Source organism: Adiantum capillus-veneris, chromosome 24 (assembly GCF_014529385.1).
Source record: "Adiantum capillus-veneris isolate H3 chromosome 24, ASM1452938v2, whole genome shotgun sequence".
Classification (NCBI taxonomy): Eukaryota; Viridiplantae; Streptophyta; class Polypodiopsida; order Polypodiales; family Pteridaceae; genus Adiantum; species Adiantum capillus-veneris.
In genome coordinates this window covers 120,129,296-120,152,426 of record NC_140954.1, presented here as the reverse complement: position 1 = coordinate 120,152,426, position 23,131 = coordinate 120,129,296, and the positions used below count along the sequence as shown (strand labels likewise).

At 45.7% G+C, this 23,131-nt stretch overlaps 1 protein-coding gene across 1 annotated transcript in view; it reads right to left on the bottom strand.

Annotated features, from left to right (window-relative positions):
* The window catches only part of LOC147427037 (protein CHROMATIN REMODELING 5-like), a 78,616-nt gene extending 56,150 nt beyond the window's left edge, over positions 1-22,466 (bottom strand). Inside the window, exons 1-4 of the mRNA XM_086498823.1 lie at positions 22,327-22,466; positions 20,817-21,560; positions 20,622-20,695; positions 20,018-20,479 (exon numbers count right to left, since the gene is read on the bottom strand). Coding sequence (XP_086354949.1) covers positions 20,018-20,479; positions 20,622-20,695; positions 20,817-21,483 — 1,203 coding nt within the window. The 5' untranslated portion in view covers positions 21,484-21,560; positions 22,327-22,466. The remainder of the gene's footprint in view (positions 1-20,017; positions 20,480-20,621; positions 20,696-20,816; positions 21,561-22,326) is intronic.
* Between the last annotated feature and the right edge of the window lie 665 nt (positions 22,467-23,131).

Sequence of the window (23,131 nt, the reverse complement as noted above, 5' to 3'; positions counted from 1 at the left end):
CGGTTTGCATGTGTGGCATTTCTTCCGCATTATTATGCACATATAGTTGTTCCACATACATGTACATGTCATCTGAGCTTATGTCCCCCATAATGTCATGTCTTCGTCCTTTTATTTTCAGCCATTCCTTTTTGGGATTTTTCTTGAAGTTGGCTACGGCTTGTGTCTCCGTGCGTAGCTCATAGTTTCTTCTTTTCCGCCTCTTGAGATTTGTGTAGTCTTTTGATAGAGTTTCCCTTTCCGTGTTCGTCGTTGACAGTGCCCGCAATTGTTTTTTTACATACTTGCACTCTTCATCAAACCATGGGTTATGCGGTAGCCCTTTAACATGATTTCCTCGCCGATGCGTTTTTCCCATTGTTTGTTCCACGGCGTCACATAGAGCTTGTTTGAAAATTGGCCATGTTTGTTCAATGTGTGATGGCATGGGTACATGAGCAAGTGCATTGTCTAGATGTTTTGCATACATTCTTTTCTTGTCCACTTGCATTTTGTATGTCCATGATCGGGCATGGGGCTGTTTTTGTGCTTTTTGAGTGGGAACTTGTAGCCATACATGGATTGGGGTGTGGTCCGAATTGGGTGACCTCTTCCCAATTGTAAAATTACTTACAATATGGGATGCCTCATATGCAATCAATACATAATCAATAACACTCATGCCTTTGTTGGCCGTGTAGCATGTGCATTCTCCCGATTTTTCAAACTTACTTGTTCCATTGACGGCGATTAGTTGTAAGGATGTCATCATACTGAGCAATGCAATACCTTGCGGGTTTGTAATGAGATCTTTCGAACATCTCTCCCATGTGGGATCTAGTATCTCATTATGTTCAAGCATTGGAGGTGTCATGAGATCCACCATTTGCATTTGCGCATGTGCTATGCGAGCATTCATGTCCCCAATAAGCATAATCATCCCTTCTTGTGCATAGGCATAGATATCGGCATACAGATCCTCGAAAGGGTAATTCTTCTCTACATTGAAGGCACCATAGAATGGTGACTCTCTATGGGGGATGTAGCACCCGGCAATGAACATAGGTTTAGGTTTTGTGTCAAACTTGATCCATATGTACCGGTTATGAGCATCTGTCTTGCAAATTGTGATCATTTTTCTGAGTTCCTCTCGGTATATCACCGCGACTACTCCTTGTCCCCTCATTTTTGTACATGGCATCCGTAGGGAGTGTGTGACATATCCTTCAATGTGTGGTATTGTACATGCATCGTGTTCCCATGTTTCCAATAAAAATAGAATGTCAGCTTGTGGTAGGACTTCCGTTAATCCTTCTCCTTTAAGCCACGGGAAGCCTCTACAATTCCAACTTGTCACGTGTAGTTCCGTGAACCCATGGGTCTCGCATTGTCATTTTGTTGCCTCTTTTTCTTCCCCTTTCGTGTCCGCTTGGGCTGTTCTTTTGTTCATGCGAGCTTCGTATGCTTCACGTATGGTCTTTTGTTGGTTCGGTGTTCTATCTTCACTGATGTATAGTGAGCTATCCTTTAAGTAGATGCGGGTGTTTTCGAGGATAATAGCCCTCTTGCGGGCATCCAGAAGTGTGCATACGATTGCCCGATTTGCTTCGGGTTTCTTCTTGCCTACTCGATGTGCACCATATACCACCACATCATGCATTCCGAAGTTAGCGGAGATCGTTTCCGTGATGTCGGTGTTCAAGGTAATGACCTTCTCGTTGTCGGATTCGGGGATGCCCCGTATCACGATGTTTATTTTTCTTTTCTCTTGTTCGGTGTATTCTTTGTCATCCTCATTAGCATACATGTCTCTGTTCATTGAGGAAGTCTGAGGCATTGGTGTGTTTGTCAATGCATCTTTCCAAGAGCCCACATTTTCAGATACATTCATTTGCGCAATCTTTTCAACATGTGTGGCTAGCGTGTCTTGCATTGTAGCTGTGTGCTTATCAAGAGCACCCTAGAGCTCCTGCATCTTCTCCTCTTGGTGACGGACTCGTAGGTCTTGCATTTGGAGCTTGTATTCCAATTCTTGGTTTTTTAGAGCTAGGTCTTTGATTTCATCGCTCTGCTTCATGATGGTGGTATGCATCGAGGAGATGAGTCCCCATATGTCTCGTAATGAGCATGGTGGCGTATTCCCTTCCATGATGTCCGGTTTCGGGGGGGTTGTTGCTGTATTGGTTTGGGTCCCATGGTGTGTGTAGGTGAGGACCTGACAGAGAGGCCGCTTCTGGAAATTCGCAGGTCACAGTGTCATTCATGTGGCCATGGTGTGTTGGTAGCCAATGTAGAGAGAGAGAGAGAGAGAGAGAGAGAGAGAGAGAGAGAGAGAGAGGGCGGGCGGGCAGCCCCAACTTTTTTACTTTTTACTTTTTACTTTTTTGGGCTAGAGCCGGCAAGCCAGCAAGAAACTACCTTTGCTTCGCGTGCACGCAAACGAGTCAGAGACAAGTTATCTTGCGGACTTGCCGACAAGGGGAAAAGCGCCTCCATGTCGTATCGTGGCATGTCAACGGGGAATGGAAGCAAGTTTCCCCCTCGGGGGAGTAAAAAGTCTTTTCATGCCATGCTTGTCAGTCCATGTTCCCTTGTTAGTCACGCCACCCAAGTGTAACGTCCGGAAATCACCAAACGAGTTCAGTGATGCACTTAAGGACCAAGGCTGAGAGAGAGGGACAAACCCTTGTAACTCACAGACCGTGCTGAATCTTGCCGAGGTACTCCAGGATTTTCGCCTGGTAGAAAAAGGTCCCCGTCCAGCGGATGTCCGATAGGACTGCCATACCCAAAGTGGGCGTCGGCTCAAAGGAGGCATCCGGATCCGGCCAACCATGGTCACCAAGGCCCGCTCAGAAAGCCCCACGACCATGTTAGGCGAGACCACAACGTACGCAATAACTACAAGCCCTACGAGCTTCAAACACCCTAACAGGCCAGAGCATCGTAGTATCGCGGTACGGCCCCACAGAGAAATGCTACAACATTATCCGCATAGGCACTCCTCAGCTACGGTCCACGACGACCATTATGGGCCCCACGAGGGACAACCCAACCTGGCAATCGCTTTCCTCTAATCTCCCCTCCCAGGAGTAAAACTTCGATATCTTCACCGCTAGGATTGTTTAACAGCCGTCTAGCATGTTCCAAACAGGGTCGTATTGAGCTTCTGAGATTGTCCAGTTCAGGGCACTGTACCAACAAGTGCGTAAGTGACCTTGAACCTTCTTCCATTCCGCACAACGGGCAAGTCCTCGACCGCGCCCGTTCAATCTTATCCTTAAGCATTAAGCCATCCACTCTTGCTAGTAACAAGACTTTCTCCTCCATCCCACCGGGGTTCTTTCCAATGCTCTGCCTAAAGAGGTATCCACGCGTGTCCTCATACTTCCTCTCAATATAAGCACTTGATACAAAGCAATGTTAGTTCTTGCATGGATCTTTGTAGCTATTGACTTAAAAGTTCAAGGGAAGACTCTTTTGGGAAGCCATGATTTTGAAACACAAAAACTGTCTCTCATTTTTTCCTTTTGTCACTCTCCCCCCCCCCCCCCAAAAAAAAAAATGATACCCCCTTCCTTATTTTTAAGCTTGGGAGATAAATTATTGGGGGCCTACCCCTAACTTATACGCATATGTAACTTATAAAAAAACCCCCCTCCCTTGCACTTACGTGGTGTGGTAAGTTTTCCATGGTGAATCCCCCTGGTGCCCAAGGTACTTTATATGGTTCCTGAAAGCCTCGGCTTCCTATTCCTAGGACAAAACCCTATTCCAAGGAACTTCCGCTCCTTATTCCAAATCCTCGAGAATCAAGGTTCTCGCCTCTAGATCTCACCTTCCAGACTGAGAGCATGGCATCCCTGCAACTCTTTTCCGACTCTGTTCCGAAGTCCTTTTCCCGCAGAACAACTCTGCTTTCCCGGACGTGAAGTCCGCACTTGGAAATCTCAACTTCCGGATCACAGCTTAAGAGACTACTTCCCAAACTCGGGTACGAAACCCTTGGGATGATCTGGCTCTAGTTCCTCATAGCGCTTTCTCTTGCAGAGGCTCATGCCTTCCTCTGCTCCTACTCCCTCACCTAGAGGAAGTACACCTGGAAACAAATACTTAGAGATCATAACATGAAAATCGTCACCTTCAAAGTCTCGACGCTCGAAACTCAACTTGGTTCTCAAAAAGCAATTCCCCGAAAGAGATCTCTACGTAGAAAATCCTCTCTTCCAATCCTACACACAAAAGAGGTTTGTTCTCGGGTTCCTTCTCATAAATCAGCCCCGTCTACGACATTTATGGGCTGAAAACAGAGAAAAACAGCAACTTGTCGTGATGGAAACACGCTCCATATGCACTTCTTTGCGAGGGAACTCGCGCACTGGGTCTTGGCGACATCTCGTACACTAGGGGCCGCCATGGGCATCACCGGCAACGTCTTCTTTGTGGATGAAATCTGCAGCAACATCTTCTTCTTTCAAAAACTGATCTCTTCCTCTGAGTGAGGGCATGTGATGCTTTTATAGCTCCTAGCCACGGCACAAATAGATGAGTGCAGGCTGCTCACATAGAGATCGCGTTCAGGGGGGGGGGCCAAAAAAGAAGAAAAATCGTTGGCTGGGTTTTACTGCTTTATTTAATCATAGGCTACCCACTTATTAAGTGGGCGGCTGGTCACCTTCAAAAATGGTCTGAAACTGTCCAAAACCACAATAAAACCTTATAGGTTCAAAACAATGCTTTCACAACATTTCCCAAGCGTCCCTGGATGCAATCACATGTACAATTGCAATGCACACATAGACTTCCTCGCGGGAAAGCATCTGCTTTCCCAAAAAGCAACCCGCTTTCTCAAAAAGCATCCGTTTTACTTCCAAGTTTCCTCTGAACCCATCTTCATTCAAGTGCTTGCTTTTCCTTGTGCACAATGCTAACACAATTCGGAATTTCCTCCTAACTATGGATATTCCCTTTTCGATGCACCCGTCACCCACCTTGTGACGCATCAAGAATACCCATCACCTAGTCCTTTCCTACCGAACTTACGGTACAGTCTCCTTCACGATGCTCTGTGTCACCCATCCTATGACGCATCAGATATGTCCGTTCCCGGATGGGCGGATACTTCTTCTCGATGATCCCTATTACCCATCCGATGTGACGCATCACAAGTACCCATTCCTGGTGGCCTTACAGATATTCCCTTTCACAGTGCTCCCGTCACTACTTTAAATGACGCACTAGGAAATTAGGAATACTCTGTACTCGGATGTCTCCAATGAGAAACCCTCACTTAAAATTCCAATAATTCATTTAGAATTATTTTTCTTGGTGTTCCAAGCGAGAAAACCCTCTCACTTATAAATTCAATAATTCATTTAGAATTATTTTTCTGTCAGATAAAGTCAATTTAGCAACATCCCTCTCAGTTATAAACAGTTGTCCTCAACTGTAGAGATCCAACTGAACTGCCGGGGAGAAACCAAAAAGATTCTAAATCTTGCTCAATGGTGAATTGAGCTAGCCCTTTCTCAAAAGAGAACTTAAAAAATAAATTAAACAAAAATTCAATAATTCAATAATTCAATACTTACCTTACCGGTTTATGTCCTTCCTCTAGTACCTCGAGGGTATCCTTCACCAATCATCAAACTTACGAGCCATGTAAGAACTCGTCATTCACAGATCGGAAGTTTCCTTATCCGAAAATCTGTTAAGTCAATTTTGCATTCTTATTCCTGAGAAGAGTTCTCCTCCTAGAAATCAATCTAGGTATTTGTCCTTGCGCATAATCCTACGCTGTTAGTCCTTAGGATATTACACCTCTTGTGTCCTTCCACATAGGGAATGCCCAAAGCATAGAGCATTAATCTCGATGTCTTTCTTTCACAAACAGAGTCTACCATCACATTAAAGAAGGTTCTTTTTCCGAGCCATCGCTCAACGGAGGCAGACAGTTCCGATTCGAAGATTCCTTGTGTACGGCGGCACATCTTTCGAATCGTTTCCTCTTGCAAGTTACTACCACCAACAGTATTTTTCCGACGCGCATTAGCGTCTCTCCCTAACAAAATCATAAAAAATGATTCACCTTGCAAGCATCAATGACGACTTGCAAAATCTTAGGCAATTGAAATTCTAGCCATACCATTCTGTGAACATAAGTTCAAACTCGGCCCACTTAAGGGCAAACCCACTTTAGATCTCAATGATGTTCTCTATATGGGGTTAAGGTAATTCTTATCATTTTAAAGCGGTTGGCGAGTTATACTCTTATGAACATGATAGTTCAAATTTATTCCAGCAACGTGTAAATGCTACTTGACCTGCTCATGGAGAAACATATACCGCAACCAAAAGTTTGGTAGACGCATGACTATAGACGAAGTGGAAGCATTGAAGATGACTTTGTGTCGCTTTCGGCGCGGCGCAAAGAAGAAGGCATTGCAGACCTTTATGAAGTTCAAGTATCGCATGACCCACACATCAGAGAGGACCGGCAAAGAGTCCTTTCCAGAATTCCGGATGTTGTTGGTGATCTTCCTCGACGCCATACAACTCGGTACCAGTACCTCACTTTGAAAAGGAGGGGATGTGACGTGACACATCCAAATCTATGTGTTCGTGGACAAGCTACAATATGACCAGGGTTCAGTTCAATCAAGTCAGTCTAGAATAGAAGGTGATCTAGCACTTTTGTGAGTCTGTTTGCAGACCATGCATGTCGAGACACTTAAAATAGATGCATATCCTTTGGTTGCACACAACATGATCATCAGATTTCCGGCAGAACCCATCAATAGCATTTTTACAGTGCATAGACCTATTTTCCCTATTTTTGACATCTTTCACTTATTATTTTTAAGTGACTTTTGTTGGAAAGTAGGTAGGGCAATTTTGCTAAGTTTGTATAAATAGAAACCTAGCGCTAGCACTTTCTGGCAGAAGAGGCAGCAGAAACCAGTGTGTTCACAAGCAACTTCTCAGCAAGACCCCAAGATCCCTAGCGTTTTTGCTCCACAGCAGATGGGCTAGCGTTTTTGGATCAAGAACCTAGATCAGCCAGCGTTTTTGCATCAGCATCAACCTAGCGATAGAACCACAGCAGATCAGCCCTAGCGTTAGCAGATTCCCACCGCAGGATGACATTCAGCCCTAGCGTTTTTGCAGATCTTCACGACAAGACTATCAAGAACACTAGCGTTTTCAGTTTTCAGCAGTCAGTACCCATAGTAGAAGTCCCGAACCTCGCAGATCTCACCATCCTGTAGCAGATCCTCGCCGCACGATAAGATCCATCAAAGTTTGCAGTTACAGCCCGGAAACCGCAGATTTCAGCATCTGCGTTTTCAGCGCGTCGTCGTCGTACCATCGCCATTGACATCGTCACCGACATAAGAGTTAGAATTTAATAGATAAAGATTTGTAGATTTCAGCTATTAGCATTTCCAGATTTCAGCCTGTCTCGTCGTCGTCGACATCGTCGGCAAGTCCAAGCATTGTAGAGATTTGTGCAATCAATAGTAGACCACTCTCGCCATAGAGAGTGGGGCCTTCGGAGGAGGGTTTTGACAACATTCTGGTGTCGTATTCTTCTCTCTCTATCTCTCAGTCTTAGCACCTTCATTCACAGTGTTCACCACTTTGTTTGTGTCCATTGCACTCTCTCACTAAAGGAACGGAAGGCTCTCCCTTTCGTAAGTAAAAGGAACCTTAAGCACAGTTCGGAGCACTCACCTTGAGCAAAGTTCAACATTCACTTCCGCTGCACCTTACACACATAGTACATCTCTCCACTCGAGTATGCGACGAGGCCATGGATAGATCTCTTCCTTGTATCGCTCCACCCGTCGGCAATGAAGGAAACGCCATGTTTTGCCCAAAGCTGTTGAATATTGAGTGTTGCTTGGTCCACGATCGCCTTCTCTCGATCAAACAAAGTGGTTCGGAGAGCCTCTGAAGATAGCGGCACATAGCCGGTGCCATACTCTCGTATCCGTTGCACCATAGCTTTTCAATACTCCGATTTATTTAGATCACACATAGAAGAGGTTAGTATCAAAAAGGTGAAAACGACGATAACGGAAAAAATGAGAGAGAAGATTAATAAAACATACCTCGCCACAATAAATGGGATATGTTCGTGATAGAAGAATCGGATCACGACGGCATCCACCTCTTCCTTCTTCTTTGGGTCCCAAGAGGTGGCAAGGGTCCTTTGGCGACGTATCAGACCCGACGAAGATCCATTGGCATTGACACCGGGTAGAGAAGAAGAAGGGAAAATTATGGTCTTCGGGTCGATACCTTTGCGTGCGGGCTTGGATTTATGATTGAATTGCCGATCCTTTTCCTCAAGCTCCTTCTTCTTCTCGACACTTACGTTGGTGCAAAATTTCACCTCATGTCCCGGCACTCGAAGAAAGTGTGCCCTCACTTTGTTATGCCCCCCTTTCCGCATGTAAGAGAATTAACTTGCAACCATGCACGAGAACCTCCCGCCGCCGACAAAGTGCCCTCCGAGGTGACTTCATCCCACCACGACCATTACTTCGCCTTTTGAGTGTTGCCCGCATGAACGGAGGGCATTGTATGAGAAGAAGAGGCCATGGATGATAGATCATCCGAGAAAGAGAGAGAGAGCTTGACCCTAAATCGGCTTGAGGGTTTGAACTTTGAGAGAGAGAGAGCTTGAAAGTTGAGAGAGAGGGCTTGAAAGTTGAAAGTTGAGAGAGGCTTGCCCAATGCCGCTTGATTCTTGACTCCTTCAAAGCTTGAGAATCGCGATAGAGAGCTTGAGAGAGGCTTCACTTCTTGAGAAGTTGACCAAGGGAGAGAGCTTGAAGCTTTGAGAGCAAGAGAGAGCTTGAGTGGACCGTAGCGGTGTAGAGGTTGAGTGGACCGTAGCGGTGTAGAGGTTGAGAAGGAATTTGAGTTTCCCTATGGAGAAGAGGTTTTCTGATGGTCGTTGATCATTGAGTACGCTATGTGCTTTTTCTATTACAATCTACCTTCTTCAAGAATCTCCGAGGCAGAAAATTCCTGAACCACTTCCAACACAAAAACATGAACATACTCATTCCATGTAAAGTGCCTGGAAAAATACTATTCTTCTGTAGAGCATGTGCATGCAATGTAGATGAACATAGAGACGGAGTGCCAAACCGTTCATCAAACACACACAAACAATGAGATCGAATCTTGACTTTCTAATCTAAATCAATCAACTATTGCAAATCACAATGGAAATGCCGATGCTTGATGCTCAATCTTTCTTGTGCTCTTTCGAAAACTGTGTCATGCCACGGAAGAGACATGGAATGTGAATTCCTTGAATGCATACTTTTCAGCTTTTCATAAGAAATCCACATACATCCGTGCTCATTCATGAGTGAAACGTGCTCAGCATACAATATGTCATGCCGATGGAAAGGGATCACATAAGGACGGTGACTAAAATACAGGAAACGATCACGAATAAAATACTCGATCAATGCGTGCTGACTAATCATGCTAACACATAATACTTCCTATGAGGGTTCCTTGGACCTAGGCTCGAGAGCCAAGATCGGTTCTTCCTGAGGGGGTTTTTTGGACCTCGACTCGAGAGCCAAGATCGGTTCTTCGTGATTGATCGAATCTGAAATGAGGTTAACTTCACTAGAGAAAGGATCAACTAACATATCATCCTTGTGAACAATCACATCATCTTCATTCAAACCATCATGCTTGTGAGAAATCACATCTTGATCATGCAAACCATCATGCTTGTGAGAAATCACATCTTGATCCTCATGCAAATCATGTGTGTCATGCATTGGAGAAGAAGAGACCGAGAGAGTCTCCTTTACCCGAATCTCTTGCATCTGTGCCTGAACTTGAGAAAAGAGTCCCAACATCTCTTTCATGTGTCCGTCGTTCATTGCTTGTCTTGCTTTATTCTCGCGATCAAATGCTGCTTGTCTTTCTTTGTTCTCGCGATCAAATTTTGCTTCTCTTTCTGTGTTCTCGCGCTCGTGCTCACGCTCTATGGCTGCCATTCTTTCTTCGTATTCACGATCTATGGCTGCCCTTCTTTCTTCGGCCGCCAAGTGCGCTTGCTCACGCTCACGCTCAATAGCTGCCTTTCTTTCTTCGCATCCTAACTTCCTTGCTTCGCGTTCTAACTTTCTTTCCATAAACAACTGCTTCAACTCTTCCATAAGAGTTAGTGCAATCCTTGGCGTAGATGGGGAAGAGGGAGGGTCGGAAAAACCTCCTCGTGGGGAAAATTCTTCTTCGCCTCTCTCATGCTCATCACCTCCAAACGAGGTATCCATTCCACTTCGAGTAATGACCATCCACTGAAGTCGGGGGTTCTAGTGGGTTCTTGCGGCCTTGGGTTCTTAACTTCACGAGGAACTTGGGTTCTTGGGGGTCTTGGTTCTTGGGGTTCTTGAAGGTCTTGAGGTTCTTGAGGTTCTTCTTTCGCTTGCAATCTGTGCTAGAGAAGGATCTTCTCTTCACCCGACTTTTGCTCTTTTCCGCGGGCACACCCCTTGGCGGCCTTGCGCTCACACCAAGATTGTTTTTTCCCACCTCCCGTCGATTGGCCGGCTGCTAAGTGCACGGTCCGCTCTCAATGAGTGAAAAGAGGCACAAGGGGAGGCTTGACAAGCCCTTCTTTCTTGGGTTTCCTGTCACTCTTCAAGAGCACGAATAGAAATCGACACGCCCAAGAGGACATGGGTTACGTGCGACCACAACAAGCAAAAAAGTTCTTGTGGTTCTTTCCTTGAGTGATACAGAACACTGCCAAAGCTTTGCTACCAATGTAAGGTGCAACGGAAGTGAATGTTGAACTTTGCTCAAGATGAGTGCTCCGAACTGTGCTCAAGGTTCCTTTTACTTACGGAAGGGAGAGCCTTCCGTTCCTTTAGTGTGAGAGTGCAATGGACACAAACAAAGCGGTGAACACTGTGAATGAAGGTGTTGAGACTAAGAGATAGAGAGAGAAGAATACGACACCAGAATGTTGTCAAAACCCTCCTCCAAAGGCCCCACTCTCTATGGCGAGAGCGGTCTACTATTGATTGCACAAATCTCTACAATGCTTGGACTTGCCGAAGATGTCGGCGACGATGAGGACGACGACGAGACGGGCTGAAATTTGGAAATGCTAATGGCTAAAATCTGCAAATCTTTATCTGTTGAATTCTGACTCTATGTCGGTGACGATGTCGATGGCGACGGTATGACGACGACGCGCTGAAAACGCAGATACTGAAATCTGCGGTTTCCGGGCTGAAACTGCAAACTTTGATGGATCTGACCGTGCGGTGAGGATCTGCTGCAGGAAGGTGAGATCTGCAAGGTTTGGGACTTCTACTCTGGGTACTAACTGCTGAAAATTGAAAGCGCTAGTGTTCTTGATGGTCTTGTCGCGAAGATCTGCAAAAACGTTGATGGTCTCAAGTAGATACAAAAACGCTAGGGCTGAGTGTCATCCTGCCTCGGGAATCTGCTAACGCTAGGGCTGATCTGCTGTGGTTCTATCGCCAAGCTGATGCTGATGCAAAAACGCTGGCTGATCTGGGTTCTTGATCCAAAAACGCTAGCCCATTTGCTGTGGAGCAAAAACGTTGGTCATGCTGTAGCTTGTCCACGGACACATAGGGTTGGATGTGTCACGTGACATTGTGCAACACGTGGTGGCCTTTGTCACAGATGGGGAGGCATCAAACAGGGCAACAGCAACTATTGTAGAGGGCCACTATCCGCATGTGACAGTGTGCTTTTGCATGGCACACTGCTTGAACAACCTTCTAAAGACATCGGCAAGCTAGATTGGATCGCTCTAGCCATTGCCTATGCAATGAAGATTGTTACTTTCATCAACAATCACAACTTGTTTCGAAGTGAGTACCTCAAGAGGTCGGGCAGCAAACTGCTTCTTAAGTATTCGGATACCCGCTTCGCATTCAACTTCTTCTTGTGCGCAGGCTGTCTGAATGTTAAAATGCGGTCCGACAGGTCTTCATCAGTGATGAGTTCACCACCTCCCCCTATGCAAAGACAGTTGCAGGGATATTGTGCAAGAATAAGGCAGAGGATCTTGAGTTCTGGAAGGAGCTCAAGAGTCTAGACGCACATGTAAAACCAGTGGTTCATTTGCTTCGAGTTCTGGATGGCATGAACCCTTGCATTGGCAAGGGTTCATGAGGCAATGGACCGCATGATCGAGCAACTTGCACAGCTTGAGCTGAAAGCACAGCGATATGAGGAGATCCATGCGCTTTGCACCTCGAGGTGGAATTCATATGCCTCTCCTTTACACGGGGCAGCGTACATGGTGGATCCAGAGTTCCAAGGTGCAGGCAAGAGACAGATAGAGAAGTCATGAACCAATTTACAGAGATCAGATAGGCGTTGCATTGTCAAAGATCAGTTAAGACGGTACAGAGAGATACGGGGGTCATTTGGCAGTCCAGATGCTCAGATTGACCGCAGAAAGATAGGTTCAGTGCTATGGTGGGAGGACTATGGCTATGATGGCCCTGAGCTTCAAAGCTCGGCGATCCGTATTCTCACCTAGTCAGTTAGTACCTCATGCTTGGAGCAATTGTGGAGTATCTTTAGCCACATTGCTTCCAAGAAGAGGAATCGGCTTGGAGTGGAGAAGGCAAATGATCTTGTCTTTGTCAGCGCAAATTTGAAAATGCTTTGCAAGAGTACAGGCAAACAGAGAGATCCTTTTACACAGTGGAAGATGGAGCAAGAGGCTCCTCACGCAGGTGGAGATGCAGAGCCACCCACACCATGTACTTGATCCATGGCTGAGACCGGCGGGCCTAGAGCTCGATGATGAGGAATGGGAGGATGTCCATGATGTACAGCCGGCTACTACGAATTGGGAGGCCTCTCAGGCTAGTGGCTCTTGAGTCTTTAGTCTTGAGACTTGAGAGTTCCGACTTTAGGACTTCCATTATCCTTATCTTTTTGTATGGCTACTTGCCCTCTTTGTAGCATCCTTATGGAATTTGTCACCTTTAGTCTTTTGATATTGTGGTCACTGGTTTGGCCCCCTCGTAATCTCATTATGGTATATGGCCCCGTTGGTTTTTTTTATAGCGGCTTGGCAAGCCTTGTTAGCCAAAATTAAGCGAAAAGTGTTATCTCTGACCTCTACTCTTGCAATTATTTGAGAGCTCTAATCTGTAATTACATGTGTTATTGTGTATGGGCATTGTGTTTGCTCAATCTTGTGTATGTACCATCATCCATGGCCGCAGCCCTGCACATCCGAATCAAGTCATAATAAGGTTGAATGGTCTTTGAATCGTGTTTTTTGTGGGTATTAGAGTCAAAGGACTCTAGTACTACTTATATTCAAACACATAACGCTAAAAATACCACTATTTGGGTGTTTTTTAAACCTCCCGTTGTGCGCCATTCCCGTTTCAAACCCGTTCCCGTTCCCCCGTTCCACAGGCAGTGTCACGTGACACATCCCAACCCTATGTGTCCGTGGACAAGCTACACCACAGCAGGGTTCAGTCAGTTCAGTCAAGTCTAGATTAGCAGTGATCTGGCACTTTTGTGAGTCTATTCGTAGACCGTGCATGCCCAGTGACTTAGCATAGATGCATATCCTCTGGTTGCACACAGCATGATCATCGAAATTCCCATCAGAATCCATTAGCATCAGTTAGGGGAATTTTCCAGTGCATTTAGCCTATTTTCCTATTTATTGGGATTTTCACTTATTATTTTTAAGTGACTTTCCAACAAAAGTAGGTAGGGCAATTTTGCTAAGTTAATATATAAGCAAACCAAAGTTCACACTTTCTGGCAGAAGAGGCAGCAGGAGCACCTTGCTCAACAGGCAACTTCTCAGCAAGACCAACCCCTGCGACTACTCTGGCGTTTTCTCCACAGAAGACCTAGCGTTTTTGCATCGGATCAGCCTTGGCGATTTGTGCACAACAGATCAGCCCCGACGTCATCACGACACAGCAGATCAGCCTAGCGTTTTTGCATTTGCAGAACCCCGGCGACATAAGGACCGATTTCAGCCCCTGGCGTTTTTGGATTTCAGCAGCAAATTAAGACCGGCAATATTCACCTAAAGTGTAGCAGATTCAGCCCGTAAAGACCATCAGTTTTCAGCCCTAAGAAACCTCATTTTTCAGCCAAGAAAACGCAGCCAAAACAGTCATTTTCAGCCACCGAAACAGTCCCGAAATTCAGCGATTAGAAGATCTCAGATTTCAGCCATCGTCGTCGTCACCATCGTCGTCATCGGCATAGACCAAGTTGCATAGTCCATTGCATACGCATTGTACACCTTTGTGCAATCAAAGAATAGACCACTCTCGCCGACGAGAGTGGGGCCTTCGGAGGAGGGTTTTACAACCTCTTGGGTGTCGTATCTCTTCTCTCTCCTTCTCTCAGTCTCATTCATTTGCACGCACAACATCCACTCACTTTGTTCGTGACCACAACACTCTACAAGACGGAAAGCTCTCTCTTTCCCTAAGAACTAAAAGGAACCTTGAGCAATAAAGATCACTAATCTTGAGAAAATACAACATTCATTCCGCTACACCTAACAGGCAGGCCCATCGCCGTTCCCGTTCTGCATTCCGGGTAACTATGCATCTAGTACCAGATCAGCCTAGCGTTTTCAAATTTCAGCCCAAGCCCGGCAAAGCAATTGCAAATTCAAGCCGCAGTATCGCCACAGTAGCAGATCCCCAGCAAAGAATCTAGCGTTTCCAGTTTTCAGCCTTGACGCCGTCGTCATCGACACCATCGCCGTTGTCGACATTGTCATCGTCATCGTAGTCCCTATCTTGACGATGACACCTTCGTCATCGTCATCGCAGATCCCTATCTTGACAACGACACCTTCATCGCCATCATCGCAAATCCCGGACTGCGACGACACCATCGTCGTCATCGTCATAGTCTCCATCGTCGTCGTCGACATTGTCATCATCAAATCCACAGCATCTAGACCATTGTACCAGATTTGTACAATCTATGGCCTTCGAGTCTCTCACCACACGTTAGGATATGTGACCTCAAAGACCAAGATAATGTGGATGAAGAGGTGAAAGAACTCATGACTCTGGTGGGGGTCAGCGAGCAGACACATACGAGGGCTTGGAGGGTGGGCACTAAGAAAAGTGGGAGTAATGGAGAAACCTCGAAGGAAAGGGCACTCATTCTCCTTTTCCCCTCCATGGAAGCGAAGAAGGACTTCTTGAAGAAGAGACCGACTCTAAAGAAGACTAGCATCTTTCTTGGAGATGACCTCACCCTCTCGCAGATTGCTCATAGAAGTAATGCCGGAAATTAGAGCAGCAAGGAAAAAGGGGAAGATTGCTTTTTACAGGGATGAAAAGGTGGTGATATTGGAGCTACATCCCGCATGACGGTGCGAGACCTATGGGACCACACTAAAGATGGCAACTTGGAATTGTAATGGGTCACTCCGTCTTGATGTAGGGGCCTTTGAGGATAGCTATACAGGGAGAGAGATCATTTTCTACTCTGAGACGCATCAAGCCCATGGGCAATCCATGCCATAGGTGAGCGGATATAGATGGGAGACAGCCTATAGACAGGAGACCAGATCGGAGCATCGAGGACGGGGCTCAGGGGGAGTGGTAGTTCTATTCAGGGAGGAGTTGCAGCCATTGATATGTATAGTGCGCAAGGATGAACATGCTAGGTACATGTGGGTGAGGCTTAGGGCAGAGACGAGCAGATACCTCTACATTGCTATCTATTACTTTCCTCCTAGTACGTCAGTATATGCATCACCTAGAGGACAATCCCCCTTCGCTATTTTGGATAATGACATATAGGAATTTTCCAAGGATGGTGACATTATCATACTAGGGGATTTCAATACTAGGACTGCCCACCACCAGACAATATTTTATGATACTTCCAAGGAGATGCTTAGGGAGCTGGACGTTACAGAGATGGGTCTATCCAGACTATCACAAGATCAGGAATACACTAAGTATGGTAGATACTTGATAGATATGGGAACCGCACATAGATTGGCCATTTTGAATGGCCTACAAAGATTTTCGACAACTGGAGGTTTTACTTGCTTTCCACAACGACATGGTGCCAACACACTGGATTATGTTATGGCCCAGCCAAGTCTCATTCCATTCTTTCATAATTTCATGGTGGGCACTAGGCTAGTTGGAGAAGCAGTTGATCATGCTATCTTGTCTTTCACCTTGACGTTTCATTTCAGCAAAGCTCCATTAGAAGAGGTCCCCACACACACTCGGTATACCTTCATGAGGGAGACGGATTGCCCTAGAACACATGGTATGATGACGAGTGTAGAGAGAAGAGGATCAAATTACAGAGGGAAGTGCTCATGGGTATTCCCGCACATAGACAGTCACGGATTATCTTTCGCCGCCTAGTGCGACGAAAGAAAAGGGCTTATCTATCTCAGCTAGAGCGGGATCTGTATCAGTTATTTATAAATCAAGACTCGCGCAAAGCATGGAGGCTATTCCATGAGCATTCACCACCACCAGCGGTCACCTCCACTGAGACGGGGGGGAATGTGCCACATCTCTCTACACAGCACCTCGGCAACCACCTCTGCAGGACCCACTAGAGACATGCCCGGAGACATGTTCTTTCTTTACTGCCGAGAGGGTAAGGAAAGCCATTGACAGGATGAAGACAAGGAGAGCACATGATCATGATGGTCTGGTAGCAGAGCACTTCATCCATGCTAGAGATATGCTTGCAGACCTCCTTGCTATGATGTTTAATCAAGCCATGTATGAAGGCCTCCCTGAGACTTGAGTATGTCTACTACAATTGTGCCTATTTTCAAGTCAAGAGATCCCATGATTCCCGGGAATTATCGCACCATAATGGTTGGTCACACGTTAGCTAGGCTGTATGCATCCGTTCTTGAGCAGGAGCTGAGTAGATGGGCAGAGTGAGAGGGCATAAGAGCAGCAGGGCAAGCAGGTTTCTCCACTCTTGACCAGATCCTCACACTCAGAGCCATTATTGAGGAGGGTAGACACCATGGCAAGAGGATATATTGTAGCTTTGGATTTCCGCAAAGCTTTTGACGCAGTGCCGAGAGCCAGACTTATACGCAGACTTCAGGACATGGGTGTGCCTACAGAGCTGATATGGGGTATTCTGGCTCTATACAGGACAAGGATGGGACGGGTACGCACCACTGAAGGAATGTCTAACATGGTCCACTCCACTATTGGAGTAAAGCAGAAATGCCCCCTATCCCGACTCTTTTTGGAATGTATGTGGATGAGTTTTCGGACTATGTAGAGCGTCAGGGAGACAGGGGGGGCTCAGCTAGCAGGGAAATGGATTCCGCTGTTACTATGTGCTATTGCGTTGATTTCTGACTCTCCAAAGGGGATGCAGCATTATTTGGATGCTTTGCATACATTTGCTTGGGATAGTGGATTGTCTGTCAACCTAGGGAAAACCAAGGTTATGGTGTTCAACACCACACCACAGTGGGTCAGGAGGTCAGCACCCACATTTACATATGGCTAGGAGACTGTGGAGTACACAGGTGCATATACCTATATGGGGGTAGTCTTCGATGGATCGATGTTTTCACTAAGGAGAGCATCAGAGACTAGACTGACAAGAGCATATGCAGCTTTGGGACGTATGGGGACCCTCAGTAGACCACCATGGGAAATCTAGCAACACAGATGGATGGAGATGTATGGAGAGGCCTCTGGTCTCTATGATCGCTCAGATGATTCGGGCTAAGGCCTCCGTGCCGCATGAGATTATCCGAGCCGAGCTAGCCCCCCCAACCCCCCCCCCGGTGGAGGCATTGACTAGATCAGTATCCTTTATGCACGGTCTATGGGATCTCCCCAGGGACAGATACACTCGGCTTGCCCTGGAGTCATCTCGATGACTAGCTCTACAAGGCGATACAGCATGTTGGTATGGACAGATGACAACATGGTTTCAATCGCATGGTTTCAACATGGATAGATTGCCTCCATTTCAATACTCCCTGGATGCACCCTCCCTGTCTCTCACACGGACAGATATCACCAGACTCATACGTCAGGATCTGATTCAGCTAGATACCAGGAGCACATGGATACAGCCGACACAGGAGTTGGACACGAAGATGGCCTTCTACAGAGAGCATCTACTCCAACTCACGGAGGACGGCTTTGTGACTAGGCCTGCATACATGGATACACACTTATCTCATGGGATAAGATGCGCTATCGGGCAGATATGCACATCCTTACATCAGCTCCAGATCGAGACTAGCCAATTTCGAGGGGTGCCCACAAGGGCCAGGATATGCAACCTATGTAACTTAGAGCCAGAGACAGAGCTGCACTACACGTCATTGCCCGGCGTACTATGAGATACGCGGCCGCTTCCACTGCTTGTTCAGAGAAGGTTTCGGACCTGTTTCTAGAGTCATGAGATACAAGGATCAAAGATGTATCGGATTGTTCCTGCTAGAGCTGCGCAAACTTAGGGAGAGCTTGCTGAGGACATCAAGGGAAAGACAATCTCAGAGACGAATCACAAATTTCTTTACACTAGCCAGGGGAGAGCCAGAGGAGCAGTCATTACAGCAGATCTCAGAGCCCACCCATACTAGAGGTGCGTTGCTTGACCAAGCCACTGAGCTAGGCAAATCAAGACGCCCAAGACCTCAGGGGGTCTCCCACCACCGACGAAGGCTGCAACAGAAGATACAGATCACTCTAGCTCGACATGCAAGACGCCCAACCAGAGTACTGACCATGGAGGAGGTTGACGAGATCCGACAGCGACCGATGAGAGATTTCATCTAAACCCCCCTGTATCTCGTCTCAATCTCCAATCAACTTCATATTCATTTCCTTTCTCCTTAGTGTTTTAGTTTTAGTGTTAGCCCTTTGTAACTTTTGTAATTTCCATACTCAAACATGATATCAGATTCACCTATTGTAACTTTTTGGTCTCATAGGTCATGTTGGCCTTTTGAAGACGTTAATATAACATTTCATTTCATTTCATTTCTCTCTCTCTCTCATTCTCAGCACTTTCATTCACAGTAGCATTCACTTTGTTTGTGATCATTGCACTTGCACTCTCTCTCTAAGAAGAACGGAAGGCTCTCCCTTCCGTAAGTAAAAGGAACCCTTGAGCACAGTTTGGAGCACTCATCCTGAGTACTATCAACATTCACTTCCGCTGCACCTTACATGAAATGTCAATCAGTTAAAGGGCAGCACACTCTTGCAACGTTTTGTGTAAATCGGGTGAGTTGGTCAACTTGCGCAACACTCCAGCTTTCTGAATTGGTCAGCTACCCACCTCTAAGTGGTCTCCTGGACATTTTTGTTGAATATCCTTTAGGACGCCTAAGCATCATTATGAACGGATGGCCTTGTTTGTATGACAAATTGTACGTACAAAGCCATTCAATATTCTTGAGAAGCTTAACCACCAAGCATATCAAGATAGAAACATAGATAATCAAAGCCTTGAATTTTTCATCCCATCTATCCAGTACAACAATCCGATTGTACTTTGACTAATATAAATTGGTGGATTTCACATCCATAAAGTTCAGATAGACAGCTATCAGGGAAAAACACCACCCTCTCACCTCATAAAACGGAGATTAAAACCAAAAAGAAGAAAAAAACAAAAAAATGAGAACTGCTTCTATGAGATGCTCTAAAGTTTTGTTGCCATTAAAAGTTCAACAAAAGATAACACCAAAAGCCCTAGCAAGGTGAGAGTAAATTGACCTTTCGTGCCTCAAGCAAACAAGTGCATCACACACAACTGACAATTCAACCTTAAAAGCAATACAACTATACTAAGACAAAGGCACATGCAGCCGTGCTACAGAAACACACGATTTATAATAGGCACAATTTCAATTCAAACAAACAAGTCTGAACTAAACTTGCCTGATTTATGCAAAACCTTACAAATGAAGAGGCATCTGAACTAGAGATACAATGTTTCAGCAGGGACATGGTCATACCTTGGCTAGGGCCTGTTTCTTGGCTTTCTGAGCATCTTCATCATCGCTTTCTTCTGCTTCTGCATATGACTTCCGTGGGACAGACCTGCTTGAGGTACGCGTCTCCCTTGATGGCAGCTCCTCCTCCTTCCTCTTTGAATGTGCTACCAAAAACCTGCTTCCTCTTCCCCTGGGCTTTCTTCTTGAGCTTGGAAAATCTTCATCCTCACTGTCATCAATCAGATTTCTGCCCGAAAATGTCGGCGCCTCTTCCTCGTCTTCATCAATATCAGAAAGGAACCTTGCCCTCTTTGAGCGTGAACCCCTATGTACAACTTTACTACCTTTACGTGACTTGTTTTGCCTGCCACTGGATTTACTCTTAGACATATAGTCATTGTCGCTACCTTCTGACAGCTGCAAGCTATCATCGTCCTCATCTTCACCTAAGTCACCTTCACTCTCTTCATAATCACCATCGTCCTGCAAAAAAAGGAGGAAGCCCTTCCCTTATGACAAAGGACATTTTGCAAAGGAACTGAAACAACTCAAAACCATCACTATTCCAAAAAGACTCTTTTGAGCTTAGTCACAGCCTTCAATGAAAATAAAAGACTGGCCTTACCTTCACAGAGCCATGTGCGATTGAATCAGGAGAGCTATCCCTAGGATTGAAGTCCTCATCTGCAGGATCATCCACTGCATTCAACAGCATATACATTAATAAGGAAAAGAATCCTTTTGAGCGGAATCGGGTACCATATTGAAAGGCAAGGAAGGCAGCGCTATAAAAATTGCCAGCAAAAGCCTCGCTGCTTACCATCTTCTTCTTCAAACTCATCCTCTTCTTCAAAAAAATCTTCATCGACTGATGGCTGCACAGGTTTGAGCCTGAATCCAGAATCTCGTTTTAAATTGGTCCTTACCCCTTGGCCAGTTCTTTTGCCTCTTACTTTTACAGACCTTGTGTACCTACTATTGTGAGTTCCAACCTCATCGTCCTCTTCTTCCGACATGACAAAGTCCTCCTCGCCATTAGATTCCAGCTTGAAGTCTTCGTCCGCTGCATCATTATCCAGACTCTCTTTCTCTGAAAAAATATCCTTTTCATTGTCTATATAACCGTCATTCCTTTTCGATGGGGAGACAAAGATTTGCTCCTCCCCTTCAAAATCAGAATCTGAACCTCTGAAAGCATCTGCTGTACTTTCAAAGTGTCTAAGTCTGTCATTAGCACTCCTGCCTGAATGATTTGGGTTAAGTGTTGTGTAGTCACTCCCATCCTTCTCAAATGCATTGCCAAAACTTCCTTCTTCTTCCTGCCCTGCCTCACTGGTAGCTCCCCTTCCAGCCTGGTCACTTGAGGTGCACTGTAGCCCATCTGAGTGTTCCTTCAATGGCCCAGCACTGTTAAAGTAGTGCTCCGTCCTCACATTGGCATGACTATCTTCTTCGTCATTCGAGCTTTCATCATCATAAAAAGCCATAATTACTTAATTGCTGGCAGCTTCAAGTTAGGCTGTGCTTGCTTGTGGTAACTTTGCCCTTAACGGTCAGAGAGCCCCTACAGTCAAAAAAAGAAAAAAGTAGTGATGGTGATTAAGGGTTTGCTAGTGTCAATGCCTGCACGCAACTATACTACCACCCAGAAAGATGTGATACATGGCATAGACATTGTGTTCAGGTATAGCAATGTTAGCTCCTTGAAGGTGAAAAAGGTAATGGCAACCTAAAAGGAACTTGGTTCGTTGTCACAGAGAACAAAGGGTTCCTTCTAGCGAGAACAGTTATGCCATAGACCACTGTGTTGAAGAGTAGTCCTGATGTTTGAATATTGGCCCCAATGCTGGTACAGATACTATAGCTTTCTCATTACACTAGTAGCACATGAAAGGAGCATCAAAAGGCTAAGAAATGTAGAAATGCAGCAAGGATGAAAGTGGCAAAACACTCCTAAAAAAAATTAAATCAATGCCTAGGGAGGGAAAGAGGTCAGGTCTTCAATGGATAGAAAATTTCGAAGGAAAAGCATTCACACAAGGGACTAAGCGCATAGAATCATATTTAGTATCATTGCAGTGCTGGATCGTTAACTTCCCATCATGTCTACGTGATCTACGTAAGAGCTTCATCGTCCACACAAACAATAGAAGTCCTTCAAAGCCTGCTTCCCAACACGTAAAATCGCAAGTAAAACAAAGACGAGGTTGGCGATGAGACTAACAACAAAACGATACAGAAGTCCAAAAGATTGAAGGCCGAACCCTAAAGGATTGAAAGGTTAAGGCTAATGAGTCAATCTAATGAGAGGAGCTCATCAATGGACTCACCTGAAGAGAGAAGCCAATTCGATGCACAGGAATGCAAACCACCGGTCGAGATAAAGACGAAAAGATAGATAGAAGGAAGCTCTCTCTTCGACCAAAACGCAAGGAGATGGCTATGGCAAGGGGCACCAAATCTGCAGAAAATGATGATGGATCGTCTAAGGCAATCGACAATGGCACAGGATCTCTGCGGCGGGCGATGCCGCGATGGACCGGAAAAAAAAAAGGGAGAAAAAAAGAAAAGTTAGGAGGGCCACGCCACCCTCTCTGGTCGCTCCAGGTATGCCTGGCTATGGTGGGCCGAAGCTCTGCTTGGTTGTTGCCTGTGTGTGTGTATGTGTGCGTGTGTATGCGTGGGTGCGCGTGTGTGTGTGAATTAGGAAAAAACGCGAGCAGATGAACGGAGGCGAAGGAGCCAAACCAAAGTTGAGAAGATGATAATGAAAGCCTCTTTGCCCCTTTTTGTTCTGCCAAATCGGCTAGAAATCACTATGTCTGAAACTGATCTCAAAGTTATCTAGGGCTCTCCAATATGTCCACAATAAGCGCTATGGGGATCAATAATGGTGAGAATTTGTCATTGTTTTATATTGCTTCTTTGATTTATGTCTTCACCTTTTTATGTTGCCTTGGACTATTAATGTCATTGTTTGCTACATGCCTTCAAGATGCAAGTATATGTGACTGGGTTTGGAGGGAAGCCCCAGCCTCGCACCCTTCAAAAATAGCCCAATGCTTTGTGGCCTTACCACTTTTGATGATATCATGCAATCAATGCAATACAAGAGACAACATCTTCACTAGGAAG